The sequence below is a fragment of the Ursus arctos genome, unplaced genomic scaffold (genome assembly GCF_023065955.2).
Source record: "Ursus arctos isolate Adak ecotype North America unplaced genomic scaffold, UrsArc2.0 scaffold_12, whole genome shotgun sequence".
In the NCBI taxonomy this organism is placed as follows: Eukaryota; Metazoa; Chordata; class Mammalia; order Carnivora; family Ursidae; genus Ursus; species Ursus arctos.
In genome coordinates this window covers 2,290,760-2,309,435 of record NW_026622786.1, presented here as the reverse complement: position 1 = coordinate 2,309,435, position 18,676 = coordinate 2,290,760, and the positions used below count along the sequence as shown (strand labels likewise).

Genomic DNA, 18,676 nt, shown 5'->3' with positions numbered 1-18,676 from the left:
TGGAATGTCTCCCTTCATTAAGTTTTTTGGGGGCATCGAGAGGAACCGTCTTCCATCTCTCTTATCCTCAGCCTTTCATCTGTTTCTTCTTTCAGAACCCTCTTCATAACGGCGTTCCCAATCTTGCTTATGCTCGAAAAGCATAGTCTTAAAACCAAAATGTTTTTTACCATTGCCTTTTTTTTTTCTTTTTTTTAAAGAGCAGCTTCCAGAGGTTATAAAGAGTCTGGAAGGGAAGACAAATTGCCTTCCTTGACTCCCCCAAGACTAGCCACTTTAGAAAATGTCCTCTCTTCCCTAAAACCCGCCCCCACATAGGCAGGGTTTTTCTTTTGGGCAAACCTGCTGCTTGGGAAGGGAAAGGAAGGGAGGTGGCAAAACCTGTTTGAAGGTAAGGTTACCTCCCTTCCACACCTCCCTCCTCCTTGGAGGCAAGAGCAACAACAGTGAGACAGAGAAAAAGGACACAGAAGTGCTGGGGAGCTGGGACAGCCAGCTCCCGGGCAGCCGCAAGTGTTTAAGGGAGACAGGAAGACGTGTGAAGATGGGAACCACACAAGAGGCAGGAGAAAAGACGTTAGACCTTGGGTAAGTAAGATCTGGCTCACTTGATTGGAAGCAAGCAATGAGTAGTCTTGAGGGACTTTCCCACCGTCCAGCTCTGACCAGGGCAAATCTCGGCTTCCTGGAAGAGGCCTGACTGCAAGGGAATGAATTTGCAGAGAAGGGCTAGGGTGGCTCTAGGTAGGAAATGGGGAACTGGGGGTTTCAGGATAATCCCCTATTGTTTTGTTTTTAAAGGAAGCTTCTCTATTTTGTGTCTGATAAAACTGTGCCTGTTGTCCATTTTCTAACACCCACTCCCCAGAACAGCCCTCTGGAAAGCTGACCTAGAAAGAAATTTAGGTCCAGGTACTCCTTACCTTCTTCCCCCACCCCTTCACCTCTGTCATGGTTTTCCCTGACCGCTCCCCAGCGTGGTGGAGGAAAGGCAGGTCTGACGAGGTGCCATCTTCCCCAGCTCTGCCTGGTGACAGCTGGGTGGGTCTGTCCCCTTCCAGCAGGTGTAATGTGGAATGTCTCTACCCACTCTGTGTAGGCGGAGCAATGCCACAGAGGTAAATACGATTAGCTTTACATTCTGTCTTTCCTGTGCTCCTAAGCGCCAGAGTAGGGTTCGTCTGTCTCCGGGAAGTGGTGGATGTGGTAGAAGTGTGTCTGTCCAGGAGCGGAGATCTGACATCTTTTTCAGGCCTGTGCTCTGCCCCATGCCTTAATTAACCGTTCATTCCAGTGTCTTCTACCTACAACCCAGTTCCCTTAAGACACTGCCTAGCTTGTCTCATGACCCTCCCTTACCCCCGGAGACGCAGGGCCAGGGAGAATGCTGAAGCCGCGGGCCCAGCCTTGGGGAGACTCGGGGAGCTGGAGCTGAAGGAGGAGTGGCAGGATGAAGAATTCCCCAGGTAAGGACTGTGAGGGATGGTCAGGAATAATGGGCCAGAACAATAAATTAGGACTTGAAGGAAGGAGGGGCTAAAGGAAGGCAGAGGCGATAAGATAAAATCGTGGCAGGGCGGGTGCTGGGTGGCTCAGTCAGTGAAGTGTCTGCCTCTTGGTTTCGGCCCAGGTCATGACCTCAGAGTCCTGGAATCAAGCCCCGCCTTGGGCTCTGCACCTCAGCCGGGAGTCGGCTTGCCCTCTCCCTCTGCCTCTGTGCCCCCTCCCCTCCCACCCCCCAGCCCCAACTCGTGTACTCTCTCTCCCTCTCAAATAAATAAATAAATCTTAAAAAAAATGGTGGCTTGGTGAGAGGATTAATAAACCAATACCTGGCTTGATTCGTTTAAGCTGCATTTCTGCCCTCCTTGTAATCTTTCCCCTTAGATTTCTTCCTGAAGAAGCGGACCCTTCTGAGGATCCTGGCGATCCCGGGAGAGACTCACAGGCAGGTAGGTAAATGAGAACCTAGGCCTCAAGGTCTTGATTCTAGGCCAGTGAAGGGCTGTGCTGCCCTCATGCCTCTGTGGTTCCACTGCTCTTTTCCCAGATATCCCCCGTGTAAGTTCTTTAGAATTCACCCCATAAATCACTACCATATGCAGGAATTCCAACCTCCCCTGCCAACACACACATACTTTTCTATTCTTTTCTCCACTCTTCCGACCCCAGGTACTCCCAGCACTTTAGCCCTGTGTGGCCCACGCCCCATGCGTAAGCGTCTTTCTGCTCCAGAGTTGCGACTGAATCTGACTAAGGGGACTGGAGGCGATGGAACTTCTCCCACTCACTCCACACCTTCCTCTCCTGAGGGCAGTTCTGACCTGGAGATAGATGAATTGGAGACACCTTCAGACTCGGAGCAGCTGGACAGTGGACATGAATTTGAATGGGAAGGTGGGAAAGAAACCTGAGGCCTGAGCTGGTAAAAGTAGCCGCTAGAGTTAAAGCAGCTCAGCATGTATTTAAAGGGACTGAAGTTAGAAACAATAAGGTGGGGCCAAGTGGTAAGGTCAGCAAAATTAATTTCCTCAGAACAGAAGGTAGCGTCTGTAGATCTGATGTGAGAGTAGTCAGTAGAGGGGTGGGACGGGTCCTTCCTTAAGGAAACTTTTATTGAGTGACTGTTACACGCTATTACTGAGCGAGAACCGAGTTATAAGGATAAATAAGATAGTCCTATCCTCAGGGAGTTCTCTGTCTAATAAGAAATTAGCACATATACAAATAAGTGTAGTTGAAGATTGCGGTCTACGTATAGGGTGCGATCAGTAGGGATGAGGACAAGGTCAGTTCTGCCTGAGAGGCGTTAGGAAAGACTTCGCAGAAGAGGGGATTCTGAGCTGGTCTTCGTCAGGTAGCTGGGGAGGCATTCTAGGTAGAAGAAACAACTTGGGTAGGAAAATGGCATGTGGGACATGGTGGGTAGTTCGAAGTATTAAGCATGACTATTTTGGTATTAAAGAAAACTTTGTTTCTTCTCTACTCGTGACACTTCCGACACCAAATGTATGGGTTTTACCACACCAACCAATTCTCCACTGTTGATGTCAATAGGGTACCCTAGAGTTCATCTGTGGCACCTGCCTGAAGGTAGTACAGACCCCACAGGTGAAGGGCTCACCCCCGAGATTGCCCTCGACTTCAGTCACACGTCCAAGTTGTCACCTGAACTTCTGAATCAGAGTGCCATGTTAAGTTGGCAGGAGTCAAATCATGGAGGTCCTTGCTACCACACTGGGGAGTTTAGATTTTATCCCGTAGGCAGTGAGAACTCACTGAATGGTTTTATAATCAAGGGAGTAACATGATCAAATTTAATGGCTCTAAAGAAGTTGGAAACAACCTAAAGGTCTGTCAGTAGAGTATTAATTCTAATATGGTGCGTCCATGCCATGGGATACTAAATACTAGGCAAACTTTTTTTTTTTTTTAGGTTTTTATTTTTTAAGTAACTTCTGCACCCAACATGGGGCTCACACTCACGACCCCACCATCAAGGGTCAGTGTCACACGCTCCACCAACTGAGCCTGCCAGGTGCCCCTAGACAACCAGTTTTTAACGTGAGGCAGCTGTTTCCGCTGCTATGGGAGGGTCATGCAGAATTAGTGGGTATAGTATATTGCCATTTGAGTAGGAAAGTAGGGTAGAAAACAAAGCTTGCTCTAGCTGTGGGGTAGAGGGTGGAATGGAGTAAACAGACTAGAGAAGGGAAACCAGTTAGGAAGCTAGCACTAAGGCCAGGTGAGAAATGCTAAGACCCTGAATCAGGACCGTGGTAGTGGGAAGAATGAGAAGAGAGTATAATGGAGATAGATAGATAGAAGAAGATTTGGGGTCCAGTTGGCTTAAGGGCTGACAGAAAAGAAAATTTTTGATGATATCAGTTTTCTCTCTCAGCCAGCTGGATGGATGGAGTCATTCATCCAGAAGGGAAATAGAGGACAGAGGAGGAAGAAAATGAGTTCGAATTACACTTGGGTCTGGTGGATTGGAGATGACAGAAAGACACAAACTAAAGATGTCCACTCTAAGCATTTAGGGACATGGCTTAGAGGGGCAAATTTGGAATCATCACCTTACTGGTGGTTATTAAAGACATGGGAACAGATGAGCTCACCCAAGGAAAGGCATGGAAAGAAAGAAAGTATCCAGAAAAAAACTAATACTGGTAAGGGCCATGGACCTACCATAGTGCAGGGTGACCTCAAGGCCAGTGTCCAGTGAAAAAGTGAGGATCGTGAGTCATAGGAAAGAGAAACCAGCAAGGCACTGGATTAATTGGACAAACTACGGATGGAGTCCTAGAAAACAACTGATGAATAGAGGGTAGAGCAATCAACTCTAGGAACCTGGGGAGGTTAGAAGATACTGAAGGCGTGTACTGTGTCTTACTCACCCTTCCCCATCCCTCTCTTTCAGATGACCTGCCCCGGGCAGAAGGTCTGGGGGCCAGTGAGGCAGCGGAAAGGCTGGGCCGGGGTTGTGTGTGGGACGTGGCTGGAGAAGATGGTCGTCACTGGAGGGTGTTCCGGACAGGACAGTGGGAGCAGCGAGTGGACATGACTGTCATTGAGCTCTACAAGAAAGTCCTCTCTCATGGAGGTAATGGCTAGCCTATGTGGAGGGGTGAGAACTGGGACTTCTCGAATAAACTGCCGAAGTTGGAAACTCAGTTCCTGGGTTCAAAATCGTTTCTGTAACTTCCAGAGACCCTCAGAGTCCCTCAATCTAAACAGATGTACTGTCTGTCATACATACTTGTTGACTGAATGAATTTTCCTTCTGTCCTCTCCAGGTTACCATGGTGATGGCCTCAACGCTGTTATCGTCTTTGCTTCCTGTTACTTACCCAGCAGCAGCATCCCCAACTATCCCTATGTCATGGAGCACTTGTTCAGGTGAGGTGGAAGCCCTGAAGGGCTCCAGGGGGGATGTTAGGGAGGGAAAAGTAAAAAAGAACCCCCTGGGGCACCTGGGTGGCTCAGTTGGTTAAGTGTCTGCCTTTGGCTCAGGTTGTGATCCCGGGGTCCTGGGATTGAGCCCCACGTTGTCAGGCTCCCTGCTCGGTGGAGATCCTGCTTCTCCCTCTCCTGCTGCTCCCCCTGCTTGTGCTCCCTCCACCCCATCAAATAAATAAATAAAATCTTAAAAAAAAAAAAAAAAAAGCAAAACCCTGCACGATCAGGAGCTAACGAGTCTACAGTAGTGTCCCTCTTGCTCCCCACAACCCCAAGCATGTACCTCCCTTGACAGTTGTGTCTCCCCCAGGTATATGGTGGGAACTCTGGAACTGCTGGTCGCTGAAAATTACCTGCTTGTTCATTTGAGTGGAGGCACGAGTAGGGCCCAGGTCCCTCCTCTGGGCTGGATGCGCCAGTGTTACCATGCTCTGGACCGGAGGTGAGCCGCAAGGACAGGAGGGCTGCAACTCCCGCTGCGCTTTCTCTTTCCCTCTTTCCATTCTTTCCTCTTCCATTTAGTCCCTTCCTCTTTTCCTTCTCCCTCTACAACCCTTTCCAGGCCTCTCCTGTCTTCTGTACTCTCAGAGTCAGGGAAATCTGGTTTCACATCTTGCCTCTGTCATTTACCTGCTGTATCATTTACCTTGGCCAAGTCACTTAACCTCCCTGGGACTCGGTTTCCATCTCTGCAAAATGGCAATGATAATACCTTTGCCACTGGCCATGTGTGAAAATCCGATAAACTGGTGTGGCGCGTTGCCTGGCGCACAGAAGGTACTCCTTCTTTTTCTCCCCATCTTGCCATTTTGTTTAACTGCCCAGGCCGCCATTGGCTGCTTCTCTCCGCCTTCATCCCTGACCCATATGGCTTTGTTCCCCTCGACATTCCTTTTCCCTTTCTTTCCCTTTGCTCACTTTTCTAGCTCATTCTTTTTTTTGTCCCGGGCATGGGGGGCATGGGAAAAGGGGAATAGCCAAGAATTTATGTGAGGGCAGGGCACAGGAGGGAGATGGGGCAGAGGGATCCTGACAAGGGAATTGCCTTAAAATGAGGAGCATGAAGGGCTCAGCACGATGGGTGGAGCTCAGATTACAGGCCAAGGAGTGGGGACTAGACCCAGCTGCTGGAGAAATCTAGAAACTGCAGACGTGAAGGAAGTTAAAGCACAGAACATAGCTCCACCTGGTCTTGGGGTGCAAAGGTGGAAGAAGACTAGAATGATCTCCTTCCTGTTCTTCAGGCTCCGGAAGAACCTACGCGCCCTGGTGGTTGTCCACGCCACCTGGTATGTGAAAGCATTCCTGGCACTGCTTCGGCCCTTCATCAGGTACCAGCTCTGAGGACAAGGACCTCCCTTCCCCCATGTTCAAAATCAAGCTGAAGAAGATTTCGCCCCACCCTGGCTCCTTCAAGCCTTAAACATGCTGCGCTTGTCACATTTCCCTTTGTAAGGGTCTCCGGGAACCCTCTTCCCGGTATAACACACAACTTGGTTTATCCTCTCTTTTCAGTTCCAAGTTCACACGAAAGATCCGTTTTCTGAACAGCCTGGGAGAACTGGCCCAACTCATCTCCTTGGATCAGGTTCACATCCCTGAAGCTGTCAGACAGTGAGTCCTGAGCTTAAGGAGAATAGTCTGGGGTAGGATGTATAAAGCCAGTTCCTGTTTTCTTAATGCTGGAGGGAGATGCAGAGGAACTAAAAGATAGAGGCCCTGCTTCCAGATGCTTCGGTGTATCTGGGAAAACTGCACCCACCCAGAAGAAGAAATTAAGGCCTGCATCCAAAAAGAACAAATGAAAAACAAAACAAAACCAAACCTGTTGAGGCATCAGAGAATAAAGGGCTATTCACAGCACAGAACTTAGAGGAGATAGAGATCAGCCATAGAAGTTCAGAAATCAAGGAGGACAGCGAAGAGGAGAAAGTACCCAGTGGGGAGGTACTGGGGGACAGAGGAGCCTGATAACCACCAGCTCAAGCACCCAGTCTTCTGACTCTTCAATTCTCTGGCTTCTCTCCCCAAACCGGTGAGTAAAACCCAGGTCCCGCTCCCGTACCACTGTTTTGTTTTTCTCTCCTAGGCTGGACCGGGATCTCCATGGCTCAGGAGGGACCTAGACGAAGGCAGGAATCAAGGGCCTTAGAACCAAGCAAAGATTGATCTGCCTATGCCCTAACCCGGAAACATCTGGGCTGTTCCCTAAACTATCCCATCCTCAACCCCAGTACCACTGGACCTTCACTTTCACTGCGGTGTCATTCCTCTCGTGACGCTGCCTTCAAAGCAGGGCTCCAAGGTCCGGAACCTGATCTGCCTGGTGATCATCATTTCAGCTAAAGGGGTGCATGTAGTGGCGTCTTGTGCGGGAAAGGGGAGGGCTGTGGGTTTGGGTCCTGCTTGAGCGGCAGGAGCTTGGGCAAATAACTGCATCTCTCTGAGTGTCCTTTTCCTCTCCTGTCAAGGAAGGTGCTAAGACCCTTTCCACCTGGGGCATTCGAGCAGTCTGTGAAGCTCCGGGAGAGGTGGAGGGGAGGGCAGGGCTTAACTGACCACGCAGCCTGCTGGGAACGGGAGTCAGCTCCCTCAATCTCGAAGAACCGCGGTGTCCTGCGTTGTCACAGCTGCTGCCTGTGAGTCTGGGAAGGAGTGCCTTCAAAACTTGTACTTTTGTGCTCTGTAGTAAATTCAGATCTGTAGCGGTGAATAAACTGCGATGCGAGATTTAAGCCCTGCTCGGAGGAAGCGCGCTGCTAGCCCAGGCCCCTTACATCAGCATGCGGCCGTCGGTTCTGGCACCGAGTTCTGGCGGCCGCGGTTCCCAGGCTTTTTCGCTCAGCCCCTGCGGCTGCTCCGGGAGGGGTTGGGGGAGGGGCGTGGCGCGCGCGTAGGCCTCCCCCTCCCCCCGCTCCGCGGGCCGCGGTTCAAACGACCCGCTGGGTGGAGAGCGGAAGGGAGGGAGAGAAGGTAGGAGTCCCGGCCTCCCTCACTGGCCTCCCTCTCAGCCGCACACCGGCCGGCCCCATGGTCCCCGCCGCCGGCGCGCTGCTCTGGGCCCTGCTGCTGAGTCTGGGGCCCCGGGCGGCGGGGGCCCAAGGCCTGACTTCCACCGAGACGCAGCGGGTCAGTTTCCGCTTCGGGGTCCCTATGTCCCGCCACTACCGGACCACCCTCCGGACCGGTGGACCCAGGAGGATGAAGGTAACAATGGAGGATGAGGATGACGTCGGGGCCAGTGCCGACCGCCTGGCAGGCCCAGCGGCTGCGGAGCTCTTGGCCTCCACAGTGGCCACAGGCGTCAGCAAGTCGATTGTGTCGTCGCCCGAGGAGGATGAGTCTTTGGAAGAGGGGGTTGTGATTAACGCCAGAAAGAATAACATCACTGGAGAGTCTCTCAGCAGGAGTTACCATACAGCAAGGGTGCCCAGCTCAAGGTTTAAAGCAAATACCCAGGAGCCTGAGATCAGGATGTCTTCAGACGTGCCGGCCAACACCTGGCAGCCTACTGGGGACACACTGCACCCTGACAATACCATGAGCCGGTGGTCAACAGCAGGGTCCACCCCAAACCGGTGGCAACAGCCCTCGCACACGGCCATGCCACCTCCCGAGGATCTGCGGCTGGTGCTGATGCCCTGGGGCCCGTGGCACTGCCACTGCAGGTCGGGCACCATGAGTCGGACCCGGGCCGGGAGGCTGCAGGGCCTTTCTGGGCGCCTTCGTGTTGGGGCGCTGAGCCAGCTCCGCACGGAGCACCGGCCTTGTACCTACGAGAAATGTCCCTGCAACCGGCTTCGGGAGGAGTGCCCTCTGGACTCCGGTCTCTGCTCTGACACCAGCTGTACCACTCAGACCACCACCACCAGTACCACCAGTACCACCACCACCACCACTACCACTCCCATACCCCACATCAGTTCTAGAATCAGACCCACCCCCTTCCTCTTCTTTGGCCCCAGCCCCAGCCCCAGCCCAGCCCTTGCTTTTTGGAGACGGGTCAGGATCGGGCTGGAGGATATTTGGAACAGTCTGTCTGCAGTGTTCACAGAGATGCAACCAGTAAGTGTTTGCATGCAGTGTTACTTACCCCGCTTGGTCGTGATGCGTGATATACTGGCTGCTCACATTGTTAGCCATTGATTCCACCTATTTCTTGAGCAACTGCTGGTCGGTTAATGGGCAGCATTATTATTGGTCATGGGAGGATTATTGCCCAAATTGTGATTATAGATATCAACAGTTCTTGATGCAGGTAATAGATATGGAAGATAGTAACAGTTCTCAGCTTGCTAATGCAGTTTCGTAGTAACAACGGCCAATATTTGAGGTCTTACTATACATACTTTACCTGGAATAATCCTCACAACAATGCTGTGAGGTATAATTATCCCCACTTTACAGGTGAAGGAATGGGGGGAGGGGTTACAAAGCTAGTAAATGACAGTCACAATAGGGTTTTGACACTAGTACAGATAGATGGCCCTAACCACCACTATCCCAAAGAATTCCTGGGATTATTTCCAGCAATTTAAGAATTCTTCAGGAAGGATAGTCCTCTCCTTTACCAAATGAACTACCAAAGGCTCTGATTGATTTGATAAAATATTCTCAATTGACAGGATTTCAGGAACTTTGGGGAGAAGGGAAGGACAATAAAATAGTATACGTGGTCCGTCATTTTGCCAGTTTTTGTCTTTCTCCTTGGGTATCCAATACCATTAATTCAATTTAAAAAAGAAGCATAAACGGGGCAGTGGTGTTGAGGGAATGAGGGCTTCTGGGGAGGGAGATGAAGCAAGGAAGGGCAAAGGATATAGATGTAGTTATAATATTTCCCCTTTTTCTCTATTTTGTTTCCTTACCCAGATAGAGAGAAACCGCAGGTAATGGCCACTTCATCCACAAGACGAGGTGTCAGCATCTCAACCTTTCCACCCCTTTCGATCCCAGCACCCACTGGATATTTTTAGTACAGAAAAACTAGAAAAAAAATTGTTTGGTCTTGTGTCTTTTTACAGAGGTATCTGAGGGTGGAGACCAGAAATCTCTTGAACCTTAAAAGCAAACTGTGTAACCAGCAACATCGGGCCTGATCCCTGCCCTTGTCCCCCAGCGTATTTTATCCACCCCCCCCCAAAGATAAAATGTTGATGTTGCTCTTTTTCTTCATTTCTAAAGTTGTTTTTAAACAAGTGATTCTTTAAAGACTTGAAAACTCTCAGATGAATGCCAAGAGGCGGCAACAGGAAGAACAAGGAGTTGAGCCCTTGGAAGATGATGGTGGTCTTCTTGCCTTCACAATACTCGGCCGCCTCTCCTTGCAAAGGGCGACGTTGGCACAAAATTCCATGTCGGCTACTTTCTAGCAGTTACCTTTATCTACCATATTTATCCTTTGACCCAAAACACGCCTGCAGTGATTACTCTGCGACCATTTTGCTTAAACTTTTTTTATTTGAAAAACGTATTTAAAAGTCCAACACATTTTTAATATAAATTATGACTCTCAAACCCATTCCCATCACTCTTAAATATTGTTCAAGTGATGGGAGCATACACGTTAGAAAAGGTAGCTAAAGGCAAGAGAATACCAAAGAAGACTGTGTCCAAAGAAGAGGCATTAGGGTTAAGGCAGAAGATCGGGGTGACCAGAGAGTCCACGAGTCCCCTGTCCTGTAAACCCTGCAGACTGAATATAAGCCTCAGGCTATTAAGCTACTTTAGGACAACAAGATGAGCTACTTTCAGAACTAGCTAGATCGGAACAGAGTAAATTGGGAATGTATGACCAATCTTAGACCCTGAAAAGTGGCAGGAAATACACTGCAATTGGAACACAATTAGAACTGGTCACTGTAGGTGAGGCAAACTGGATGGATGGTGGACTCGGCAGAGTGGATCTTAGTTCCCACCTTCCTGACCCCTTCACCATCAAACAGGATGCTGCTTGTTGCTGAGCTAACGAGAGACCCCCATCCTCTCAGTCTCAGAGCAGGCAGGAGCTCACCGGTCCTGTTCTGCCTTCCTAGCAACCCTGCAAGAAGGGGCCGGAAGAAAAAACACCTGAGAAAACAAACTGCCTAAAGACCCTGCTCCTGCATTATTTTCCCACCTAGCACAGACTCTTCAGCCAGGTGGGGAGTGGGACCTGGTCTTCAGACAAAACTCCCTGAGTCTTATTTGTGTCTGATTCTAGGACGAGGGCACAGAAACAGAGCTTCAAGTTTGCAGAGGATAAACCTGGGTGTCTGTGCCTCTACTGCTTTTTCTCCTTCCCTTCCCCAATCTCCCCATACCCTGTTCATGCCTCCACACTGCAGGAACCGCTCCTCCAAACAGGAATGGAGCAGCACAGTCCGCATCCAACAGAGACACGAACCCAGGCAAGCATAAGCAACACACTGAGTATAGGACTCTTTTAGACATTACGTGCAGCCCTTTCGAGCCTACTTTGCAAGAGGGCCAGATTAATCAAAGGCTCAGGCTTAGGATGAATAACAGGATGGGGGTGGGGTGGGAAAAACACGTTAGAGGAAAATACCTTGACTCCAGAGCAGTGGCTCTCATCTAGGGGTGATTTTGCCTCCTAGGAGACATTTGGCAATATCTGGGGGCATATTTGGTTGTCATAACTAGGGTGGGCCAGATACACTACTGAACATCCTATAATGCACAGGCCAGTCCCCCATTACAAAGGTTTATCCAACCCAAATGTCAGAAGTGCCTCGGCTGAGAATCCTTCTCTAGAGGTGTCCCTGCTCCCATGCGGGGAGGATCTTAAGATCCCTAAATTCACAGATGATTGTTTTCAACCTACCACCCCTCTCATCCTCAATGGTTAGGAAGTCCACTCGGAGACATACCTCCTAGTTTTGCAGCATTCTGAGTTTCTCTCCAGATCCCTCTTCCTCCTCACCTGGGCCAGCAGGGAGATTGGCAGAGGGCAGGCCAGGTCCCCAAGACTTAAATGGGATACCGTCAAGTTAAGACCCACTTCTTACCTTAGCTCTTATTCAGTGGGAAACAACAAGGTTCCTAATAGGGATGGGGCTAAAGGTAGAGGTAGTAGAGGGAGGGGGGTAATTAAGAGAACTCATCTTAAATTAAATTTTTAATTAATTAAAAAAGAAAGAAAGATGTTGGGGGACTCACAATGCTGCAGAAACAGGGTTAGAGGCCTACTAGAGAAAGAGCTGGTAGTGGCAGAGAGATATCAAGGGACTGTGAGCTTACGGTCTGAGATGTAAAGAGATCGAGCAGACTAAGCAGTGGTCACCCTCCTACCCCCTGCTTGACGTCTATTTCAGTTCATTCCAGGAGGAAAAAGGAGAAGGGCAGGGAGGTAAGGAGCTTCTCAGCAAAGCCGGCTTCAGCTTTGGTAATCTCACCCACCTACCCCATTTAAGGAGTTCCAGGTTAAGAGTTTAAAAACAGATGGCACCTAGACCGTCATTCAGGAGAAGGGAACACCTTCCAGGTTCCCAGAAAACTCCTATCTCAGATCTGAGAGTGTCCAGGGCTTCAGCTGAGCTCCTCTGGCCAACCAGTAGTCACTTGGTCAGTCCTGCTGCCTTGAGCCCATCTCCAGGAGGGGCTAGAGCCAGAGGGAAGAGAGGGAGTCCAGCCCCCAAGCCTTCTGAGGCACTAATAGGCAGAGAGGGAAAAGAGGGGCCCTGGGGTCACTGGTTCGAGGAGGGGGCAGCATCTCTTCTGGGCTGGACACGGAGCAGAGGCTTCAAACAGCAGAACCTGATTAAAAAAGAAATTGAAGAAGGAAGATAAGCCTCACGGAAAACTGAGGCTCCAGGGAGAAGGCACCACCTAGCGCACACTCTCGACTCTTTCCAGGGTGCTCTTTTCTCGATTTCTATCTGTCTGCACTTTCCTCTCTCTCATTGCCTTTCTGGCTCCGAAATTCTTCTTTTTTTTTTTTAATACTTAACCTTTATTGAAATCTTAATTTTTTCACACAGCTACAGGCATTCTTTTTTTTTTTTTTTTTTAAGATTTTATTTATTTGAGACAGAGCACAAGGAAGGGCAGAGGGAGAAGCAGACTGCCCGCTGAGCAGGGAGCCTGACATGGGGCTCCATCCCAGGACCCTGGGATCATGACCTGAGCCAAAGGCAGACGCTTAACCCACTGAGCCACCCAGGTGCCCCTGGATCCGAAATTCTTGACTCCTCCATTCTAATTCGTTCTTCCTCCCCTCCCCTCCCATTCTTGCAGAGGATCAGCGTTCCGAGGCAGGCCATCAGGATGTGCTGACGGGGGCTGGAGGTACTGGACGGGTTTCCCTAATCACTCACCATTTCTGTTGGAGCTACAATCCCCTGGGATTGCTCCATGGCCTGTCTCGGTTTCCCTTGGATCTCATCTGCTCCTGAACGGCACCTGTCTGTGAAAAAGCACACGTGAGACCCTCGTCCTAAGTCTGGATATCGCACGGTAAGCCATCGCCCCCTCTGCCCCTCCATGGAAGCGGCTGACCCCATCTCCCTGGCAATAAAGCCAACCTGAAAAGGTTAAAGCCAACAGCCATGCTTCCAAGGGAAGTCTCAATGGCTGCTTTCATACCGACTCTCGTGAGGGTGAAATAAAGTGGATCTTGGACTAATAAGACTCTCTCACAAAGGACTCTCATATTTATCTGAGTTTCACGATTGGTGAAAAGCCTCCTTCACGATCTCCAGGCCCATTTCCCTTATTCTGAGGGCAGAAAAGAGTGTCCGACATTATTTAGGACGGGGGTGCTCAGGCTTTTTCCAGCCTCCACACACCCAGCCACGGTATGACTTACTCTGGCACTGGAATAGCAGTTCTTAATTAACAGATGGGTTCTGGTTGTTGGAAAAAGCCCTCCAAAGAACTCAAGTCGCATATATCCCCCATCCCGATGAAGAACAATCTAACTGTAAAAATGAGGGAGCCTAGGCCAGAGACCTGAAATGCCAGGTCTCGGGTTTATGCAGCTGGTGACCAGGACTAGAATCCTAGCTTCCTACTTCCCCATCGAGTGTTTACCATGTCCCCAGCTTACGCTTCGAAAAAGGGGAAAGGTTCTAGGCTACGATCCCATATCAATCTCTCCCCATTCTCTTGTTACCATGGCAAGTCCATCTCCGGCCCCCATCTCCCCAGAGCCAATGTGAGTCAGGTGGACAAAATTCATTGGTTCCCCAATCATGGTCCGGTCAATTCGTCTCCTCTTCTTCTTCTGTTTAGAGAAGACAGGGGAGTTAGGTCTGAAGCCCCCTTCTCTACACACAGTGGAAGAAGGGAAGGGAATAGAGTCTTGGAAACCACTAGGGGAAGAGCTAAGGACCCAGTGGACAAGGGTACGTAACATTACGACAGCGAAATCACTAGGGTCTGAAAGGCAAGTCTGGAACAACATAGACACAGAAAGGACACAGGGAGGGTGGTGCGGGCAGGGGCCTGCAGGGTGAATACTAGACAAAGGACATATCCAAGTCACCTCTGGCTGATGAGGAAACAATGAGAAAAAGTGACAGGTATTAAGCTCCACCTACAACCCATGCCCAGCTCAGAATGGACAGAAACAGGAAGTGACAGCTAGGACTATTCACTTCCCCCATCACCCAATTCCCCTGGATTCCATGTACACACCTGCCTGGCCAGAGAGACTATCCTGACGGAGAAGGAAGCAAGCAGTGTGCTTCCTAGGCACCAGATCGTAGGTGCTGTGTCTGCCTCACAGGCCATGGTAACTTGTGTGCGGGGGTGGGGGTCGGGGGTGGGGACTCACCGGCTGGGGTTTCTCTACCACGCAGCAACCCAGTTTGTGCCAAAATTCACTCATGTTCCCTGATGGTTCCAGTTTCACTCCTCCACCTGAGGCCCCAGAGGGCTCTTGCTCTGGCCTCTTGACTGCCCACTCCTCGGTCCCCTCAGGTGTAACGACAACCTGGGTCTACTCGGCTGGATGGGTCTAGAGACAGCAGAGTCCAGGGTACCCTTGGCTGGGCAGGGAGGGTCAGTGCCTCAGACCCTGAGGGGCTAGCAGGGCCAGGGCAGCGTGAGCAGGCGGGCACGCGGTTATGTCTTCTTCAGACGCAGAACCCTGGGTGAGCAGGACGTAAAGAGAGAAGAAAGTTAGTGAGAAATCCCATGTCTACCATCACCCCCTCCTTGAGAAGCCTGCTGATGAGCCCGGATCTTCTCATTCTCCTTTAAAGGCCCGAGTCCTGCACCCAACACTAACCCCTCCAAACACAAGGACCTCCCAGTCTGACTCCCCGAGAAAGATCTGGAAAAGATCCAGAAGGGCACCAACAGGTAGAAGAGCAGTAGCTGCCGGAGCCAAGGGAGAGGCAAGGGATAGAAGCATTTAGGGTGAGGATGGGAGGGGCCGAAGGACAGCGGCATAAATGAGCAAAGCAGTTTGGGGGTGCTATAAGCCCCACCTCCCTTCTCCCTGGGTTTAGGGCAGAAAGGGAGGGGCAGTTAAGAGTCTATGAAGAGGAAATGGTGGTTTTTCGTTCTCACAAACAAAACAGGGCCTCCACCCTTTTTCCTTACCTTACCCTGAATACCTAGATTTTCTTTAAGACTGAGATCTTGACTGCCCAGGTTGTCCGTGACTAACTACAGCAGGTTGGACCTCAAGACAGAATTTTCTACAGTGAGGAATTTCTTCCCTCTCTTCCCTGCCCTTGTTCCTCCTCATTTCCCTCAGCTGAGATCCAACCTCTCCCAGAAGCCATTTAACAGTTCCTTTACTACTTGACCTTGAGATCCTTCCTCAAGGCTGTCTGCAGTCTGTTTAACGGTGTCCCGTGTGTGCACGCCTGTGTGCCCGCTCCCCTGGCATGGCTGCAGCTGTGCACGTGTGTCTCGTACAGATCACCGGCACACGGGCTGTCGGTACGGGTACCAGGTGTCATCTCTTCCACGAGGAATCTTCTCCAGCCTCCCCACCCTCTTCACATGTCCTGTCGTGCCACTCTGCTCTGCCTCACACCCGGTAAGGCCCAGGCCTCCCCACCTGCCACCTCCCCTCATGCTGGGACCTGTTCTCTCCTCCCTCCTCACCACTTTCATTCCCAAGCTCACCAGCCAACCAGATACAAGGAACTTCGCAGTAGCATTAGTGTCCAAGGAGGAGCTTCCTCCCCTTTTCCTCACTGCCAGCCAGGGTAGGGCCCATCTGGGTCTCCTCTGTGCTCACTGCACTTCCCCAGTCCTATCACACGGGCAACCTCAAGGGCAACCTCAAAGACTCCGAACAGGGTTGTTTCATGAATATTACACTCTAGCCTGAGTAGGAATCTCCTTCCCTTCCAGGCCTGGAACCCCGATGCTCTGGCACCCTAGACTGATCCAAGAACTGAGAGGATTTTTTTTTTTTAATAGCTCTGGGATGAGATCACAGGCACACTGAGATAGAGCTTGAAGGGGAGAGGAGGGCCCAGGAGCAGGAGCCTGGGCTTTCGCTTACTTCCCTTCCCACCACTGGAGGGGAGGAGTAATGACACAGGGCGGAAGTCAGAACACAGCTGTCCAGAGAGGGGAGCTGTGGTCAGTGGGGAAGTCAGTCAGTCACAGGGTTTGTCGCAATGGCGGTGGCGGCGGCTGGCAAGGGTTGCAGGCGGGGGAATGAAGAAAACAATGAAGAATCAGAGGAAACCCCCAACACCACCAGACAGACTGTACAGAGCATGGACTCTCCCCCAACACCCCTTCTGAACAAAGCTGAGTGGACAGAAGTGGAGGGTGGGAGGGAAGAGGAGAGAAGAGGGGAGAGAAGAGGGAGGGAAAGGGGCAGTGGAGGCAACAAGGACGTTTCTGTTCCCTTTCCAGGGACCTGGCCAGAGCTGGGCGGAGGGAAAGCGTATGTGGGACTTGGCACGAAAGGGCCAATGATGATGAGAAGTGACCAGGAAATTCCATTCCCTGAGACACAGAACATAAGGGTCTCTGAAACCTGGCAGCGGGGTCAGAGTGCAGAGAAGGCTGGGCAGGGTGAATGTGGTGGTGGTAGGGGGGACAGGGCCAGAAAAGGAAGTAAGAGCAACCAGCTGTGCTCTCCTTTAAAGTATCTAAAGAAGAGTGGGTTGAGGAAAAGAAGTCCTGAGCTGGTAAGCCCAGGAGGAAGAGGCACCCAAATTCACTGCCCACTATTTTAGCCACCCACCCCCAGTGAAGGGAAGGGGCTGGGGAAACGGCAGGAGGAATGAGGATTAGACTGTGTAAGGCCATATCCTGACAGACCAGCAGCACTGAGAACTCGGCCAGAGTCCCAAATAGCAAGGGTGCAGTATGGAGCTAGGAGACACCAAGGTCACACTGGGGCTTAGGAGCTTCCCAACTATTGAGGAGTGAGCAGGAGGGATGGGAGAAAGGTTCCAGAGAGGAAGGATGTACAGAGGTAGCTCCCGGGTCCTGTCCTAGCCTGAAACCGGTTTTCCCGGTCCCGCTGCCTTCAGCCCCAAGGCCTCCAACCCGCTGCCCGACAAGCCTTCACAAGAAGCAGCTGGAGAAAGAGAAAGAGAAAGAGAATTGAGAGAATGGAGTGGGCAAATCTGGCTCCAAGCCCGGGGCTGCAGCTGGTTCCTTGTGGAGACCTCCAGACATGGAGGGCTGTTGAGGGGCACCGGCGAAGTAGGGGGACACGCACTTTTCAGTCAAGTGACAGGCATCTGCCCCAGCACCAACTGTGTCCTTTCCCCAGGAAAGGTCTTGGGGGGGGGGGGACTTACGAGGAAACAGGGCTAGGCCCTAAGCTCCCTCCCCAGTGATTCAGTCCCATCGACTCCATCTCTGCCCACTCCCCAACTCTCCCCAGAAATCCTCTGCTCCTCCCAACGCTACACTAGGCCTGGGATCTCGCTGTGAATCTTTCGGACTCTGCCACTGCTTCCGTGGCTGCTTCGGGCTCACACTTAGCCCTTCCCGGACCCAGCTGTGCTTCGCTCTGTCCGGCACACGCCACCGCCGAGGTCAGCGAGTCTCGAGGAGAACTTCTCCCCGTCTCGCCTCCCCGCCCCCCACCCCGATGCCCCAGTCCCTTCTACAGCGCACCACACGAGCGGTGGAGTGGACGGACACCGCTACTCCGGGAGCGCACCCCTTCTCCCACCGACCCAGCATCTCGGCAGCCCCGGCCTCCCCCCCCCCCCCAGCATCCGGTGCGTCTCCGCCCGGCGGGGCAGGCGGGGCGCGCGGGCCGGGGCCCCACGCCGCGGTCTCACCTGCCGCGCTCCGGCATCGAGGCGTGCGGCTGCAGCGGGTGGGGGGCTCCGGCTCCGGGCCCGCCAGTGTGGGCTTCCCGGGCTGGCTCCGCGGCGCGGCGGGGGAGCCGAGGGCGGGCCGGCAGAGGTGGGGCTGGCTCAGGGCGGAAACGGCGGCGACGCGATTACGAAACCCGTCCGGCCCGGCGCTGGGCGCACTGCTCCCCCCTGGACTGGTGAGGCACTGCACCACGCGGGGCCGTGGGAGGGGGCCTGGCCGCAGCCCCCGCTGCGCGAACGGCGAACGTGGAGCCCGCGAGGGGCTCTCCTGAGCCGGCCCCCAAGCTGCGCTGCCCGCAGTCCCCTTCGCGCGCCAGGCATTGCGGGGCAACACTGATCGGAGCCCCCAGATGCCCCGGACCCAGCCAAGTTTAGAGATTCGCAGAAGCGCAACGCCCCCCCCCCCCACAACCCCCAGTCCTCTGGTGCTCTGCCCAAAGTGGAATGGGGCTACG

At 52.1% G+C, this 18,676-nt stretch overlaps 3 protein-coding genes across 5 annotated transcripts; 2 read left to right on the top strand and 1 right to left on the bottom strand.

Annotated features, from left to right (window-relative positions):
- Positions 1-4: 4 nt before the first annotated feature.
- On the top strand, positions 5-7,697 carry BNIPL (BCL2 interacting protein like). 3 transcript variants are annotated; one of them, XM_044379640.3, is made up of 10 exons: positions 5-588; positions 1,374-1,466; positions 1,888-1,952; positions 2,173-2,397; positions 4,424-4,606; positions 4,800-4,902; positions 5,273-5,404; positions 6,207-6,293; positions 6,478-6,576; positions 7,052-7,697. In XM_044379640.3, exons 1-10 carry the CDS (start codon positions 545-547, stop codon positions 7,086-7,088), a joined length of 1,068 nt encoding a protein of 355 aa, XP_044235575.1. In that variant the 5' UTR covers positions 5-544; the 3' UTR covers positions 7,089-7,697. The 3 variants fall into 3 exon arrangements, with proteins under 3 accessions (XP_044235575.1, XP_057166280.1, XP_057166281.1); XM_057310297.1 differs by having other exon boundaries at positions 1,368-1,466; XM_057310298.1 differs by having other exon boundaries at positions 1,295-1,466.
- Positions 7,698-7,791: 94 nt separating this feature from the next.
- CUNH1orf56 (chromosome unknown C1orf56 homolog) lies at positions 7,792-10,121 on the top strand. The gene is made up of 2 exons (XM_026486611.4): positions 7,792-9,027; positions 9,835-10,121. The coding sequence occupies exons 1-2, from the start codon at positions 7,993-7,995 to the stop codon at positions 9,853-9,855; spliced, it is 1,056 nt and encodes a 351-aa protein (XP_026342396.2). The 5' UTR covers positions 7,792-7,992; the 3' UTR covers positions 9,856-10,121.
- Positions 10,122-10,402: 281 nt separating this feature from the next.
- Positions 10,403-18,316, bottom strand: CDC42SE1 (CDC42 small effector 1). Its single transcript, XM_026486617.4, has 5 exons — positions 18,183-18,316; positions 14,738-15,052; positions 14,075-14,185; positions 13,278-13,366; positions 10,403-12,717 (listed from the first exon to the last, which is right to left on the bottom strand). Exons 2-4 carry the CDS (start codon positions 14,789-14,791, stop codon positions 13,292-13,294), a joined length of 240 nt encoding a protein of 79 aa, XP_026342402.1. The 5' UTR covers positions 14,792-15,052; positions 18,183-18,316; the 3' UTR covers positions 10,403-12,717; positions 13,278-13,291.
- Positions 18,317-18,676: the final 360 nt, after the last annotated feature.

What these genes read in the sequence shown, in the direction of transcription:
- CUNH1orf56 (XM_026486611.4), top strand. Translation starts at nt 7,993, where the DNA reads ATGGTCCCCGCCGCCGGCGCGCTGCTCTGGGCCCTGCTGCTGAGTCTG. An exon ending in TGTTCACAGAGATGCAACCA is followed by an intron (nt 9,028 to 9,834) that starts GTAAGTGTTTGC and finishes TTCCTTACCCAG; the next exon opens with ATAGAGAGAAACCGCAGGTA.
- BNIPL (XM_057310297.1), top strand. Translation starts at nt 545, where the DNA reads ATGGGAACCACACAAGAGGCAGGAGAAAAGACGTTAGACCTTGG. An exon ending in CTGCTTCGGCCCTTCATCAG is followed by an intron (nt 6,294 to 6,477) that starts GTACCAGCTCTG and finishes CTCTCTTTTCAG; the next exon opens with TTCCAAGTTCACACGAAAGA. An exon ending in ATCCCTGAAGCTGTCAGACA is followed by an intron (nt 6,577 to 7,051) that starts GTGAGTCCTGAG and finishes TTTCTCTCCTAG; the next exon opens with GCTGGACCGGGATCTCCATG.
- CDC42SE1 (XM_026486617.4), bottom strand. Translation starts at nt 14,791, where the DNA reads ATGAGTGAATTTTGGCACAAACTGGGTTGCTGCGTGGTAGAGAAACCC. An exon ending in TGGTAGAGAAACCCCAGCCG is followed by an intron (nt 14,186 to 14,737) that starts GTGAGTCCCCAC and finishes TTCTCTAAACAG; the next exon opens with AAGAAGAAGAGGAGACGAAT. An exon ending in CCGGAGATGGACTTGCCATG is followed by an intron (nt 13,367 to 14,074) that starts GTAACAAGAGAA and finishes GCTTTTTCACAG; the next exon opens with ACAGGTGCCGTTCAGGAGCA.